At 37.7% G+C, this 15,905-nt stretch overlaps 1 protein-coding gene across 2 annotated transcripts in view; it reads right to left on the bottom strand.

Moving 5' to 3' along the window:
* The window catches only part of cyth3b (cytohesin 3b), a 50,342-nt gene that overhangs the window by 17,421 nt on the left and 17,016 nt on the right, over positions 1-15,905 (bottom strand). The window contains exons 1-6 of one of the 2 annotated variants that reach the window (XM_051887209.1): positions 10,781-10,892; positions 3,614-3,696; positions 2,972-3,036; positions 1,147-1,213; positions 813-931; positions 378-458 (exon numbers count right to left, since the gene is read on the bottom strand). In XM_051887209.1, the coding sequence (XP_051743169.1) occupies positions 378-458; positions 813-931; positions 1,147-1,213; positions 2,972-3,036; positions 3,614-3,696; positions 10,781-10,820 (455 nt within the window). In that variant the 5' untranslated portion in view covers positions 10,821-10,892. Of the gene's footprint in view, positions 1-377; positions 459-812; positions 932-1,146; positions 1,214-2,971; positions 3,037-3,613; positions 3,697-10,780; positions 10,893-15,905 lie in introns of those variants that run through there. The other variant, XM_051887210.1, reaches the window with a different exon arrangement.

Below are 15,905 nucleotides of genomic sequence, written 5' to 3'. Positions count from 1 at the left end.
GTTTACACCAAGAATGATAACTATAAAGATTATTATATATTACCGTCCACACCAGCGGTTATGCCGTCTTTATATGCTCGAGCTCTTTAAAGTCTAGTGGATAGGCAGTCATTATTTTTATCGTTCATCAGATGCAACAAAATCGTACTGAAAGTGATTCCAATGATATTGTTCATCTATGCCATTTTTGTTATAGCTGTGGACTCTGCTCTTTCTTTTACATTTAGAATGATTTTTATAACTATATCTTTATGGTTATCTTTATAGTCATCGTCCTTGGTGTGAACGGGCCTAAATCCAAAAATCTTCTGTATTCAACTGGTCCAAAAATGTGCCATTCCTGCAGTTCTTGGGGAAGAATGAGAAGCTTTTCCCACCTCAGAGCCTGAACGAGGTTGAGGTCGGCAAATTCATGGAGCTCTACAAAAGCCTGGAGCACTTTGATGTTGAATTCATCCCTACGAGAAAACAACAACCACACACAGAAGAAATGGTTAGTTTCTGCAAAGAAAGATCGATTGCTTGTCTTTAAAAAAGTAGATTTTTAAGATCTTTCGTGGGCTGCGTCGACTGTTTGTATCCATAGCTATGCTTCATGAAATCTTGTTGTTTTGACAAGCCGCATCCCAAGAGGTGGTCCGTTTCCTTCGAGGCACACATGTTGCGTTTCACTGCTGCTGTTTTGCTCACTAGACCCAGACAATCAATTTCCGGAGGATTTTTGTGATGAATCAGGCACACATCTCACAGTGCGACGGACATTCACTGAATAAACCAGGGTAAGAAACTAAAGGAATGAAGCAAAGGTTTACCGTTCCCCCAAGTAATCCCCAATGACAGTTTTGTTCAAGCCTTCTCCTTTATAGAGGAACTGAGCGATGTCTTCAGGCGTCTGCTGCAGGAGGTCGTTCTCCAGTAGAAACTGGATCCCCTGCAAGAAATTTGATTTAAAAAAAAGCATTTTAGGATCGACCCTATGGATGTCAGGAAAAGTATGTGGAAAGTTTCACTATGTCTGTTAAAATGTCACAATATTTATCGCTCAGTACAAATACTATAAAGAAAAGGAAAAAAGGCTTTAAAAGTATTAGTCTGTGAAGATTTTCAAATATCCGTGTCATCATAGAAAAGACAAAATACACTTACTTTTTTGGGGTCCATGTTGAATTTCTTTCTTCCCATTGCAATTTGTTTGTTTCTCTGTGTTGTTTTGCTGCAAATGAAGTAAATATGTCTTAACAAATATCCTCTAATAAGACTGAAGGCAGACAAAGAACCTCTTGTATGATTGGCCTGTGGTTACAATGAGCCAAACAACACTTTCATAACTATCAAACAGTCCTGCTTACAGGCCCAAGTCCTGCTGATTTAAGAGCCTTATCAAAGACCCTTTAAGGCAAGTTATTTCGCTGACAACAACTGTGTCATAAATATTCTTTCTTATGCTCAAATAGCGTTAAAAATTTTTATTTTTCCGGCTGGACCTTTCTATAGCAACTGGAGCTTCTAACGGCAGCTGCAGTGACGCGATGACTTTACCAATCAGTGATTGGCTCTTTTATTTAGAAGGCGGGACTTCATATTGCATGTTGCACTTTCTCCCATTCATAGTAATATGTTTAATATGTTCTTAAGTTTTGTCTTAAGAACGATATTGAAATGATCATGTTCTGTTTTATGGATTTTAGTTTGTATTTCATTGTTCCCTTTGTTCTCTTTTTGCTTCCTTTCCATTTTCCCGCTTCTTTTCCATTTCTAGGTTACTGAATATGCCCTTGTTTGTTGCCATGGTTACTGGCTGCTTTGTGCAACTGTTTCTTGTTCAGTTTGTTTTCTCCTGTGTATTTAAGCCCTCAGTTTAGGGGCCATTTTCAACTAAAAACAAAAAACTTTGTATGCGTTTTGGCCGTTCATTGACACAACAACAGCGACAAGTTTTTGAAAACAATACCGTTACCGTGTAAACTACAAAAACGTGAATTTGTGAAAGCAGTGATGTTATGCGAATGTGTATTAAGTGTTCAGTCTATAGGCGTGTAGTGTTTCTTTACAAAGTGACATCGCCATCTACTTGCCTGGCATGAATAATACAGCTTTTTAGTCACAGCAGATCCATGTGAATGGGGATCGTTTTGACAACGTTGTCATATGTACACGAAAAACGCAAAGAAATAATTTCCATTTTTAGTACACCGTTGTCGTGTAAACATACCCTTAGTTCTTCTCACTGTCTGGTATTGTCTTTGCTTTAGAGAAGCTGTTATGTTGATTCCTGTCTTCTGGATTGCTTTCCTAGCATTAGTTTTTGTAAATAAACTGAAACTGCTGTAATTGAGATCTTCTACTCCTCTTCCCTTGCCTGCCTCATGACAGATCTTTAGAAGAAAGATGAGAACGTTCTTAAGAAGTATTTCTGGGAATACAAAATATTCTTAATTTAAAAAAAAGAAAAGAAAAGAAGAAAATTGTAGTTATTTTGTTATTTTGTAAATCCATCCCCTGGTGTTTAGGAATACACACCTTCCTAATAGTATCTAAGTTTCTGAACACCCAATAAGCCTCAATGACATAAACATGGATGTGTGTTGAAATGTATTCATCTGCCAAAAAAATTATTGCAGCTCATTCTCAATAAAATGGTCTTTTTGAACTGGGAAGGAAGTTTTGAGTTCTGTTACATTATGTTTTCATCACTTTTATCTCAGAAATTCGACATCTATTTCCTCACACTAAGTCAATCTATATTCCTGTAAGCACAATAAAAGACATAAGCGTGCACAGCACACGTCTCCTCCTCTCAGGTGTGTGACCTGTCAACCAGACAACACAGTCTGAATAGAGCGCTTAATGAATGTTTAGAAGAGGACAGATCAGTGAGGACACTCTGACAAAAGAGAGACAGGTGCAAATCTGCATGAGCTTCAGTTGAGCTGTAATGAAAAGGAAATATTTCCCATCTCTCATAACTCACCTCTCGCCCACACACGTGAGCTGCTCGATTTCTGTCATCACTTCTGCGATCTCAAACTTCAAGCGCTGTAAAATAGAGGCTCACATCAAACAGAAGACTCTACATGATATCAAACACTAGAGCCCAATATCATGCCGTTGAGATGCAAAATGTATACCTTGAATACAATGTAAGTTACTTCACATGAAAGTGTCTGCCAAATGCCTATTACAGTGTTCTAAAGCTGTTTAACCAACAGAGAAACAAGGTACTTTTTATGTTGCATTCAATGAAGAAAAATAGGTTATGTTCAGAATGCAATACCAGCATACGATAGAGTAATTATGTGAAGCAATAAATAATAAATTTTCTTTAATAATTATCTGATGTGATATCTAACAACTTCATCTACATTCTACTTTCTACAAGGTTCTTTATTGGCATTGCATGTTCCATGAATGGAACCTTTCCATTCCACAAAAGGTTCTTTATAGGGGAATAAGGGTTCTTTGGATTATTTAAATGTTCTTCACACTAAGAAAAAAACTGTTCTTTTAAGAACTGATCACTGTTCTAAAGTTTCTTTGAAGAACCAATAATGGCATCACTGTGAAAACCCCCTTTTTGGAACCTTTGGAACTTTCTTTTCGACCACATTCTTACCTCAATATCATCAAGCAGTTCTTTTTTCCTGCGGCGTATGTTGGACAGCTCGTCTCGCTCCTCTAAGGACAGGTCTTCAGGTACTGTAACCAAACACACACAAGGGTAGGACACCTGTAAGCATGTTTATATGAGCACTGGTCATCTTAACATTGAAGAGCAAAAGAGCAGGACGTATTCAAATCAGCAATAATGTGGGTCGGACCTTTCCCTCAGCTTTAAAACTCCACTCATGCTGTCTCCAGACTCTGTGTGGATTGCTGAGAAGTTAGTTGTTCTACTTTCTCGTTTTTTTTCATCACACAATGACAATGCAAAACAAAACTTTTAAAATATAATGATTATCTCTCAAAAAGTAAAAGACAAACGTAGTTCTGTCATGACAACTCTCTGAGTATCTGGCATGGTAATGGGTATGACAATGTTTGGTCTTGGCGGAATAGATCTGCTACGCTGCTGCTGCTGCTGCTTTTATTGACACACTGCTGTGAGCAAGTAAGACATGCTGCTGCTGTACAGTATAGCGTACATGAATTACTCGTAGCAGATCTATACAGGTGGAGCTGGGGAAGGTGAAGTTTTCTGAAGTGCGCTGCACTGCTAAGGCAATGCTACCAAAGTATTTTGAAGGTTGAGCACGCAAGCTCATTGACTACTGATACAGCAGGAACCAATCAGCTGTGCCCTATAGATAACGATGTGATTACGAGCAGGTTGAGTTAAAGGACCTATTAGCCTGTGCTATCTAGAGTTTCATGACTGAACTTTATAGTCGGACAAACTACTGTATAACTGAAATAATAATGGTGCCAAGAACCTCCACAGTAGCTGTTTCCATCCAGTTGCAAAATTAACTTATACACAAAAATTGGAATATCGCATAAAACATTTGCGAATAAAGCAGCGTTTCCATCCAATGTGTTCAAGAGAACAAAACTGTCACTTCCTGGGAAATTGGCATAAAAAATCAGTAATAAAAATGGAAGTTGCTGCAATCAGGGAAGAAACTGTGGCTGTTTTTCCTCCATCATAAATGACTTGCATCTCAGATGTTATCTAGCGTTTGGATGCTGGTGTTGGGAAACGCAATCATGTGAAACACTTCTGGAGGGAATTAAACCAAATCATTCTGATGATAGACTTTGACTTAGGTTTTTCAGAACCACCAAACCAACATTTGAGATGCTGTGATGCGATTGGTCCACTGGTTAGTCCAGTTATCCAATCACAGCCTCTGTTGAGGCAAAGTCACGTGAGTTTTATGATACACATCAAGGGATTTTCCATCATAGTTCAGATAAAAAGACACATAAACATTTTTTTAACGATTGAACATTATCATTGTTCAATCGTTAAAAAAATATGTTCTATATACTGTAGTGTGCATGCATGTAGTATGAACGCAATCCAGATGGATTACATGCGCCATGTTGGCATTGTCATGTCACTAAAGCGTCAGTTGCCTCAATTCCCTGCTCCTCACATGGCCTTATGGGATAGAAAGTGTCCATTGGATGCATACCTCAGAATCTCAGCATAAGTAGTATGTCGCCTACTGTTTTATGAAACTGTGAATTCAGACCTACTAATTATTTCACATACTGATTTTCCCCTTCTGTACAGTAGAGAAGAAGGCATATGAGGAAGTGGGTTTGTTTCCAAACGGACTGATAAAGCTGTGCACCCAGACTCCAGGAAATTGTACAGCACTAGCCAATCAGATTGGAGCTTTCTATCTTAGCAACACCTCGCCATTCAAGTGTTCAAAATACATCAGATGGTACATGAACAGTCTGTGTTGTGCAAATGCGTATCTGGTAAAATGAACATCATGTTTTCATAGTGTCTGATGACTTCTGTATTTTTCTGTAATTAGCAGCAGACCGACCGTGTCTCCCTTTCAAATGCTTTCACGGGGAATTGGATATTATAAATAAACCACAACAAACAAGTAAACAGGTCTTTCATATGGAGCTGTGTTCATTGTTAATCTCGTCAACAAAATTACTGATGAATACAGTATGTTGAAAAAAGGCTTTTTTGTCATTGATAATGAAGACAAGATGAAAAAGAAATGTAAATCATAATGATTTTAATTGAACATACTGTGGATGAAAATAAAATATTAACAATGCAGAAGACAAATGTAGAAAGAATTTATTCAAATAACCAAAGCTGTTGAGCTGCAAGAACGAAACCGCTTTATTTAGCAGGTAAAGTAGCTCACTCAAAAACAAAACGTACTGAACTGAGCTGAATAATGACTCTATTGTCTTTTGTAGAGCTGCTTTATAGCTGAATCGAATTTGCTTCATAATTGACGAATTTTGCTAAATCGACACTGTTATTGAACTGAATTGAACCAACACTGAACTGACTCAAGCTGAATAACGACACTACTGTAATTCATTTGAACTAAGTTACATGACAGTCAGTATTGTGTAATACTGCATTATGTAGCCACCTTTATTTTTACATGTAGTAAAGCACTACATGTGTAACACAGGCTATTTCAGAAAGATGACAGGGTAGGATCCAGTTGCAACAAAAAGACGTTTAATAACAAAAATAACAAAAGTAAATCCGGGCACAGGGAGACGTATAGGCAAAAAAGAGTAAATCCAAACAGAGAGCAAGGCATGCAAAACAGAAGTGAAAACACCTCATGCGTAATATCCACTAAAGATAAAGACCAGACAGTGAACAAGGAAAATACTGGGGTATAAATACACAGGATACTTACAAGGAAAAGGTGTGGGTAATGAATTGCTGTGGAAACTAACAAGGGTAACTATGGAAACTAAGTAAACACAACAGGAATAGAAAATACACTTCAAGATAAGAGTCCTTAAAGACAAAATAGGGGAAACGAGACTAGAATTGTTATTGTAACAACATGTAATGTAATATTTTATACAGTCTCTAAAACATTGACAATTAATAACAGAATAACTTATATAAAAAAGCAGCTTTTGCACACTCATTATAAGCTACTATTTCAGGATCTCAGGTTTTCAGTGTTCACGTGCTTATATTGATCTTTCATATATTATATTTATTTTTTAATAAATGTGGATGCATTTTTAAAATCTTTTGGTTAAACTATGATCTACTACAGTTTGACACACTTTTGTTATTTTGTACATTATCATCAACTAAAATATTAATTTTGTCTACCAAAATTTTATGGCCTTTCCAATCCATGTTCAACAAGGAGAGGGGCTTGCACACTTAAAGTCCCCCTGTAGCCAATAATTGTATCCATTAAAACTCAACTTTGATCACCAAAATGACAAATTTAAACATTTTCCCTGTGAAAAAAAAATGTATTCATGCCTTAAAATAGCTTGAATGTAACTTATATGAATATATATATTTGAATATACAAATTAGCCCCGTCTCCACTCACTCGCATGAGCTCAGAGATCCACTCGGTCAACTTACTGAGGTAAACCAAAGTCCCTTTCTATATCTATAGTCTTTGGGTAAATGCTGCACATTGGCAAGTGGAAACTGGTTTCATTCAGCCATATATGTTTGAACCAGAAACTGATTCAGAAGAAGAAGAGGAAGAGTGAATTATACAGGCTCGTCTACAAGTCGATGTAACAAAATGGTAATGCATTTTACGTAACGCTCTCTACAACGTTGGACACATAACGGTAATTAATATGATTAGCCTTTTGCTTGACTATGTTGTCAAACAGCTGATAATGTGTTGCTAATGTTACACAAACCATGTTTCCGTTCGCCATCTCAGTCTACTTTCTAAAATCAGCATCCTTAGAAATGCTTTCAACTTAGAAAGTCAGTGAAAGGCATGCATCACAACATCGTAATATACATCATATACATAATTCACCCGCTATATTGCTAAATGTACACGATTTTTCATATCAACAGAAAAATATACCAGGGTAAAAGGTTTCTCTTGAGACTCTCCTGCTTCAGAGTGGTCATAGTTAATGATATGCTAAAGCCCGCCGGCACACTGACATGATTGAATACAAGGTAGTTTGTGACATCACAAACACCAGCAATTTCAAACCGCGTTTTTGAAACTGTCTTTAGATCACCGCAGTTTTAAGGAGAAAGCACTCAGCATTGATGTTGACTGATGAATTTGCACATGGTTTGTTTGTCTTAAAGCATATTAAAAACACCACATAGACATATAAACAACATTAAAAACGTCTCGGGTTACTGGTGTAACCCTTGTTCCCTGAGTAAGGGAACGAGACGCTACGTCGAATGACGTGATGGGAACCCATCACGTCATTCGACGTAGCGTCGATAGTTTCCACGAAAGGAAACTTGATTTTCACCACAGGGAGAATTTAATAGTAGAAGATTTCTTACAAAAAATACTTTTTTTAGAAGTCATTCACATCGATTCACATCATCATCAGTGTCGTAACGTTTACATTCCAATCCATGTAAAATTAACTAAAATGAATGAATATGACAACATAGTCTCAACTAAATTGAAAGGACATAATTTCGTCAAAAACTGTGTGAAAGGCTCCTCAGGTTGTGCGTGAAGATGGCTGAGATCGAATCAGCAGCCAGAGGAAGTAGGTCACTCCTGTATTTCTGCTGGAGCAGATTGTAGCTCTCCTCCGCTCTCTCTGCCAGCTTCCTGGATCCATTGCTTGGGAAGAGAAATCCCATCTGCATCACTCCACTAAGCTGCTTTGAATTTCATCTCCCATTTTCACTTCATACTCTGTTGTCAATTGCTAAAACCCTTTATAGTCCAAAAAAAAAAAAGATACTGAGCATTATTTCCTAATGCTTTCTGATGGCCTGGGACGTCTATAGAGGGGTGACTGCGAACTTGAATCAAAGGTTCAAGGCAACACTGAATGTTTTCCATAAAGACAAAAATGATGACACTAACCACGTCCTGGCTGCACACAATGGTTTCTGGGTTCTTTTTGACACAGAGCATAAAGCGGCATTTATGGAGTGATCCCCCACAGGCAAACCTACGTCTACAGCACAGAAATCCTGCATCATCTGAGAGGATTCCCATGGAGGAATAAAAGAGGCAAATGTCTTGGATTGTTGAGCTATTGGGCTCAGTGACAAACCCACACTGTGTGTTAGTGAGTGCACACGCAGGAAGCACAGGGTCATTTGATATCACTGCGGCTCTAATGCATTAAACATGACCTATAACCTAACAAGGGGAGGGGAAAAGGAAACATGCTTTTTTCATTGTGACTTTGGCGTGTGAAGCATGTGAGTTCCATCATATATGTCAGTTCAACCAGAATCACTGAAACCAGCGCTTTTAGTGGTGTTTACTAAGGCCAGCATCGCTGTAACCATTGCTCATGTTTAGAAGTAGTGATTTAAACTAATTCCTAACCCTAAGTATTAAATGAAACTTGACCCACACTGTTTGTGCTACAGAACAACAATGTTTTGCCTGGTAGACACCCTAACAACCACCTAGCAACTATAGAGTGCAATGGTTGGGATCCAGAAGTAAAAACTCCATTCATTTTCTCCATAGGGAAATTGATTTTTAACGATAACTTATAAACCTTTAAAAACAGCTCTACTGTAAGGTACAAGGTTGTTAATCCATGGCATTTGCTTCTGTTGAAGACATTAGCCCGCTTTATTTCAGCTTATTTTTAAAATAATCATGTTTGACAGTGGAATTCCTAATGAAAAACTACATTACCCATGATGCTGTGCAGAAAATTACCTTTTATACATATAATCCTCCATCGTTTTTTTTATTTGATTATGCTGTTCGCAATGCTTCATGGGATTGTAGTTCTTTCCCTCACTAAAGTACACAGTCTTGTACCTTTGTATTTTTGTCTTATTTTCAAAATCTTTTTTGCTTCAAATCAAAGTTTGTAATGTTATGATTCACCTCGTAGCTGGCTTGGTTCATGGCTTATAACTCTTTAACAATGACTATTTCAAAATCCTTATGGGAAAAAGGAATTTAAGAAACCAACACTGCTGAAAAAAGGGTGGGAACTGTTTCACTCTATAGCTGAAAGAGTAATTGGAATAAAATGCCATTTTCCAGTATAGCTTAGTGCGATTATCAAATTGCGAATGCTGCAATTTAATCAAATAAATATATGTGCTGCATGTTTCAGAGGAAAGCGCGGCACTGTGTTAATTTAAAGTGCATAACTGTTTACGGTGTCTCACAGTGGTTCAGTTCACAACGAAAATTAAAAATTAAGAAACTAACATATATTGTTATAATATAAGTTACATCAAGTCAACTGCTATTATCAACCTCATAGACGTGACTATAAGGCATGGAGATATTATAAACATTAACATAATGAATTTCTGCAAAGCTGCTTTGAAACAATGTGCACTGGGCAAAGTGCTATACAAATAAATTTGACTTGAATTGAGTATTGTGATTTTAGTTGCACTGTAAAATATTAAATATGTAATCTGGTCTCTACAAACAGCACAATAACTGCAGTGGATACAAGACATGCATTTCCACATACATATAAATCTTATTCCCATCCTCCATTTAATTCCCTGTCTCTCTTGAACAACACTAACAAGGGATCAAAAGGTGAAACAATTCAGCAGTTCACAGATTAATCTACACCTCGCTCAAGAATTCCCATCACTCAGTCTTGTGACGGCTAAGGCTGCTTAAAGCCTGAAATCCAAGCACAAAAACATGTTCTACAGTGTGTCCTTGATGCATTACCCAATTACACCCAAAATTCACTTCACAGTGTTTACAATTTTTAGGGGAATCTACCTACAAATGGGTTACTTACAGTTGTCTCTAATTGGATAAGAAAAATAATTTTACCATCTAACAAAAGCCTTAAAAGAGAAATGTTGAGATACGGCCCTTTGTGGAGACTGGGATCTAATAAAGAAAAGTCTTGGATAGACATCCTGATATTGTCCAGGACTGCCTCGGGACAATAGAGAGGATGTCTCTGCCCATCTGCCGTGCCGATTAGAAAACTTACGGCACGTAACAACAGCAACCACACAAACACAGAGCTGCCTTATCATGGTGTAACCCACTTACACCACACATTTCCACACTGTGGCCCCACTTACAAACAAAAGAGTCATGTGTCCATGAGTCATGAGTCCAGTATCACTGTAACTATAGCACAACGCTTTCACAGTATATGCAGTACGTACCATCACTCTTGTCCCATATCTGCTGTTCTTTATGTGGCATGGTAGACGTTCCACAAAGCGAACCACATTGAAGAATGATTTCCCCAAGGAAACTGATGTCAGTTTCAATCGGTCGGATAGACTGTGTTTATTCCACACGCGCTGCTCTCAAAACACAGTGGGCACATAGTTTGCATACTTACACCAACCAACTGTTCAGGTAAAACCAGTTTAACCACCTCTGCCGTGAAATGACATCAGCCTGAATTCTGTTATCATGTGTTCTGTGTTTGTTTTGATGGTAAAACTCACCATATATTCAGCGGGCTCAAGTTTCATTGTGAAGTGTGAAGTTGAGTTTGTGCAAAAGGAGACTGTACAGGGTTACACCATGTCCTAAACAGACGTGATGCGATAGGACTCCAGCAGCGAGAAATTTGTCTGTCCACAGCAGTCGTGACACAACTACGAGATGAGACCAAATCAATCAAAGATCACAGCCAATCAGAAGAGTTTGTGGGCGGAGTCTCTGCAAGCGCACTGCACTCGCAACCAAATTAATCACAAATCACAGCCAATCAGAAAAGATTGTGGGCGGAGTCTCTCTGCAAGCGCACTGCACTCGTAACCAAATCATTCAAACATCACAGCCAATCAGAAGAACGTGTGGGCGGAGTCTCTCTGCAAATACACTGCACACGGAACCAAATCAATCAGAAATCACAGCCAATCAGAAGAGCAGGTGGGTGGAGTATCTTTGCAAATGCACTGCACACACAACTAAATCAATCAAATAACACAGACAGTCAGAAGAACGTGTGGGCGGAGTCTCTCTGCAAGCACACTGCACTCGCAACGAAATTAATCAAAAATCATAGCCAATTAGAAGAGCATTTGGGCGGAGTCTCTTTGCAAACGCACTGCACACGCAACCAAATCAATCAAAAATCAGCCAACCAGAAGAGCATTTGGGCGGAGTCTCTTTGCAAACACACTGCACATGCAACCAAATCAATCAGAAATCACAGCCAATCAGAAGAGCATGTGGGCGGAGTCTCTTGGCAAACGCACTGCACATGCAACCAAATCAATCAAAAATCACAGCCAATCAGAAGAGCGGGTGGACAGAGTCTCTCTGCAAGCGAGACTCGTAACCAAATCAATCAAAAATCACAGCCAATCAGAAAGAATGGGTGGGCGGAGTCTCTCTGCAAGCGTACTGCACTCGGGAAGGACCTGGCTGCAGCCTGCAGAACGGGGCGGGGCTACACATGTCGCTCCGCCCCATACTCACTCTGATTGGCTCAGTTGTCATTTGTAGACATACATTATAGGAAATGTGTTTGGAGTTGTCTTCACTATAATGTACAGACAATACATTAGCCTACATCCCGCAATGGCAAGAGAAATTAATTATGAAATGTTTATTCTCTGATGGACTGTGTAAATAAACCTTAAAGTAGAGAAACACTAATAAAATATTACTCCAGTAAAGAGAGGTTTGGTTTCTAATGTGACACAAATAAGAATGACCTAAAATAGGTTAGAGCTCAGACTGACAATATTATGAATTATTAGTAGCACACTTGATTTGAGAAGATCATATTACTCCCGGATCTTGGCTCATTTGAGCGGGATAAGACCAAATCAAGTGTTTATTGTTCACTTGACTTGCTTTTAACTGCTGCAAGTATAATCTTCTTGATCAGTCAAATTCACAGATGAACCATTCAATGTTATTTGTGAACCAGTTGATCAAAGTTGGATATACGTACAGTGGTTGTAGGTTGGCATTATTAATTTGTTATGTGGTTAAATTGAGGATTATGAAACCTGTAAAGTGTTGTTCAATTTATAACCATTTTGATGTATAGTGGCAAGCTTAATTACTATTTGGTGATGTGTATCACTACATTAGAAACACAGAACACTACATATCGCAAAACCATCTTATCAAACACCTTAGAAACTGTATAACAACACACTCTAGCAACCATCCACAACATTGTTTCAATGACTACATACTATGTAATCTGTGTTAATTGCGATAATATGACCTCATTGCCTTATTTACTCATAGTGACACAGCTGTTTGCTATGGATATCATTTATATAACTTGGCATAATGAGATTGTTTACACTCAGTTGGGAGTGGCAGCAGAGTCTGTTTAGGTGAGCTGTTTTCAATGATGACTCACAATCTTTATTTATGGCCACACATGTAAGACAAGTTGAGTTTGTTTCCAAATCTGCACCATGAACTTACCAGACTTGGGGTATGTTTACATGATAACAATGTACTAAAAACTGAATGTTTTTCTTTTGTGTTTTTCGCGTATAGATGACAATGATGTCAAAACGATCCCCGTTCACACGGATCCACAAAATGACTAAAAAAGCTGTATTATTCATGTCTGGCCAGTAGTCGGCGATGTCATTTTGCAAAGAAAAACTATGTGACTATAGACTGATCACGTAATATGCATGTGCATGACGTCACTGTTTTCACAAATTCATGTTTTTGTAGTTTACATGGATACAATTAAGGTATCATTTTTAAAAACTTTCAAAAGTTAGCATTTTTAGGCCCCCAAAATGCCGTTGACTAAAAATGCTGCATTATTCATGCCAGGCCAGTAGTTGGCGATGTCAATTTGTAAAGAAACACTACACGCCAAAACCGAGACTGAAAAAGACTGAACACATAATATGCATGTGCATGACGTACACAGTACGATAACGGTATAATTTTCAAAAACTTGCCCGTTTTCAAAAGCTTGCGTTTTTAGGCAACCAAAACGCTATTGTTGTGTAAATGAACGGCCAAAACGCATAAAAAGTTTTCTATTTTTAGTGTTGTGTAAACAATCCCTCAGTCTCCATTAGTAGGATCAGTCTCCCTGAGGTTAATGTCTTGATCAAAAAGATAATGTTTCTTGCTCAAGGGCCATTCCCTTTTTGGGATCAAACCAGGAACCAACCGTTTACAAGCCCAAAAGCCTTATCCACTAAATCTGCAACATCTGATGAAAAGATCTGGAGTGTTGTTCATTCTGCTGATGATACTCAAGCCTCTGTTATAGCCATATGTGAGTCTGCACAGATCATTAGTCTGGGAAAGTCATCTGACACAAAGAAAACATGTTATTGTGTTTCGTTGTTGTTCCAAAGGAAATATTTCAGCTATATCACAAGACAGAAGATATAGATCTGTGATTCATATTCTGACAGAAGATATAGATCTGTGATTTCATATTCTGACAGCTGCATTAACAAAATACAAAAATTTGATATGTTAACATACCTGCAAATATCATTCTAACTAAATCTAAAATGTTTTCGGTAACACTTTATTTTAAGGTCTTTTAACTAGTTGCTTATTAGCATGAATATTACTAGAATATTGGCTATTTATTAGTATTTATTAAGCACATATTAATGCCTTATTCTGCATGACCATATTCTACATTCTTCATCCTACCCAATACCTAAACTTAAACACTACCTTACTAACTATTAATAAGCAGTTGGAGTTTATTGAGGGAAAAGTCGTAGTTAATAGTTTATATGTGTTCCCTATACTGTTGTCCCTATAGTGTTACCATGTTTTCTTATTAATCCTTATTCAGTGTAAGTCTATTGAATTTCCTACACAAGGCAACAATGTTAAGTCTAATCACTTGAAAAAACGCTTTTTACCCACATTGTGGGGCCAAACTTGTACAGTGTGAAATAATGCGGTGTGTTAGAATGTTACAGCTAGACGCTAAGCAACAGACAACCAATCGTGTACTGGTACTGGGTTGTTTCAACTAAAAATTTTGGTCAAATATGGACAAACCTAAATGTTGGGTTAAAAAATTCATTTAAAAATGTAATCTAAATGGCTGGGTTTGTCCATATTTGACCCAAATTTGGGTTATAACAACCCAACACAATTTTTAGAGTGTAACTACTATTAGCAATGGTGATAGCGATGCTTGACTTAGCAATTAACTACTTAACTACTTCAGTTCAGATTTGACCCTTTCCTGCAACTTTCTTGATTTTACAATCTGCCTATACTAATCTATTCTGTATTAATATTTCATGAAGTTGTTGTTTTTTTTCACAGTAGTGCACCACATTAGACAGCAGCAATCCTCAGTGCGTATCCACCTGCTTCACATATTTAAGAATGAAACCAAAACAAAGGCACAAAGTTGATTTAATTCACCCACGTAACTCAATAAGAAGAAACCTCGCACCCTCACAATGCCTTATTCATAGCCTGCGTTTCACGCTGACATCTTGAGTCCATTTCCAAAATGATTTTAAAGAGAAAGCTTCCTTTGGCAGATGAGAAAATATCCTGACGCCCCTATATTTAGCTCATCCTGTGTCATGCTCCCGTTCACAAATTAGATTAGTATTTTTGGCAGAGGCTCTGTGCTGTTTCTCATGTAATTAGTGGTTTGCCTGCATCTGATTTCTTGTTTTAGCTCTCATCTGGGTTAATAATGTGACTAAAGTTCAGTACAGCTGCATTAAACCATCAGCACTGACTACACATCAGCCTGTATCTGCATCCTGATGGCATCTATCACAACTCACAAAAGGACAATATACCTGCAAGTATGCCACGAGATTAACAGATGTTTCACTGTGAAACTGGTGGAAGTAAGATGGACTGACATGGACTGACAAACTATTCCCTAACATTGTGTTGATGTAACTAAATTAACATTGGTCTTTCCACTCACGTGTCTTCCGATGCATACTGAACATGCTGGCTGAAAAGTGACCTAATGACAGATAAATGACTGACAGTCCAAACAGCCAATCAAATCGCTGTTGCTATCTGCCATTTTGTCCTTTAAGCTTTAAAGCTGAACTGTCAGACACATACCTCCTTTTTTGTCAAATTCCTTTAACTGGTAAAAAAAAAAAATATATATATATATATATATATATGGCAAATGTAATTCAGATAACTATCCAGATTGGCTAGTTAATAGAGTACATTAGTGTTCGTCCAATTTATCATGTATTTTTTTCCCATACACAGCAAAATCACCAGAGTTAAATTAACTCTGCTCGGAGTACATATGGTCCCTCTCTAAATAGTGTTCAAGTAACACTGAAGCAGAGTTAAAGTTACTGAGAT

This window comes from Ctenopharyngodon idella, chromosome 3, assembly GCF_019924925.1.
Source record: "Ctenopharyngodon idella isolate HZGC_01 chromosome 3, HZGC01, whole genome shotgun sequence".
Taxonomy (NCBI): Eukaryota; Metazoa; Chordata; class Actinopteri; order Cypriniformes; family Xenocyprididae; genus Ctenopharyngodon; species Ctenopharyngodon idella.
This window is presented reverse-complemented; position numbering and strand designations above follow the sequence as displayed.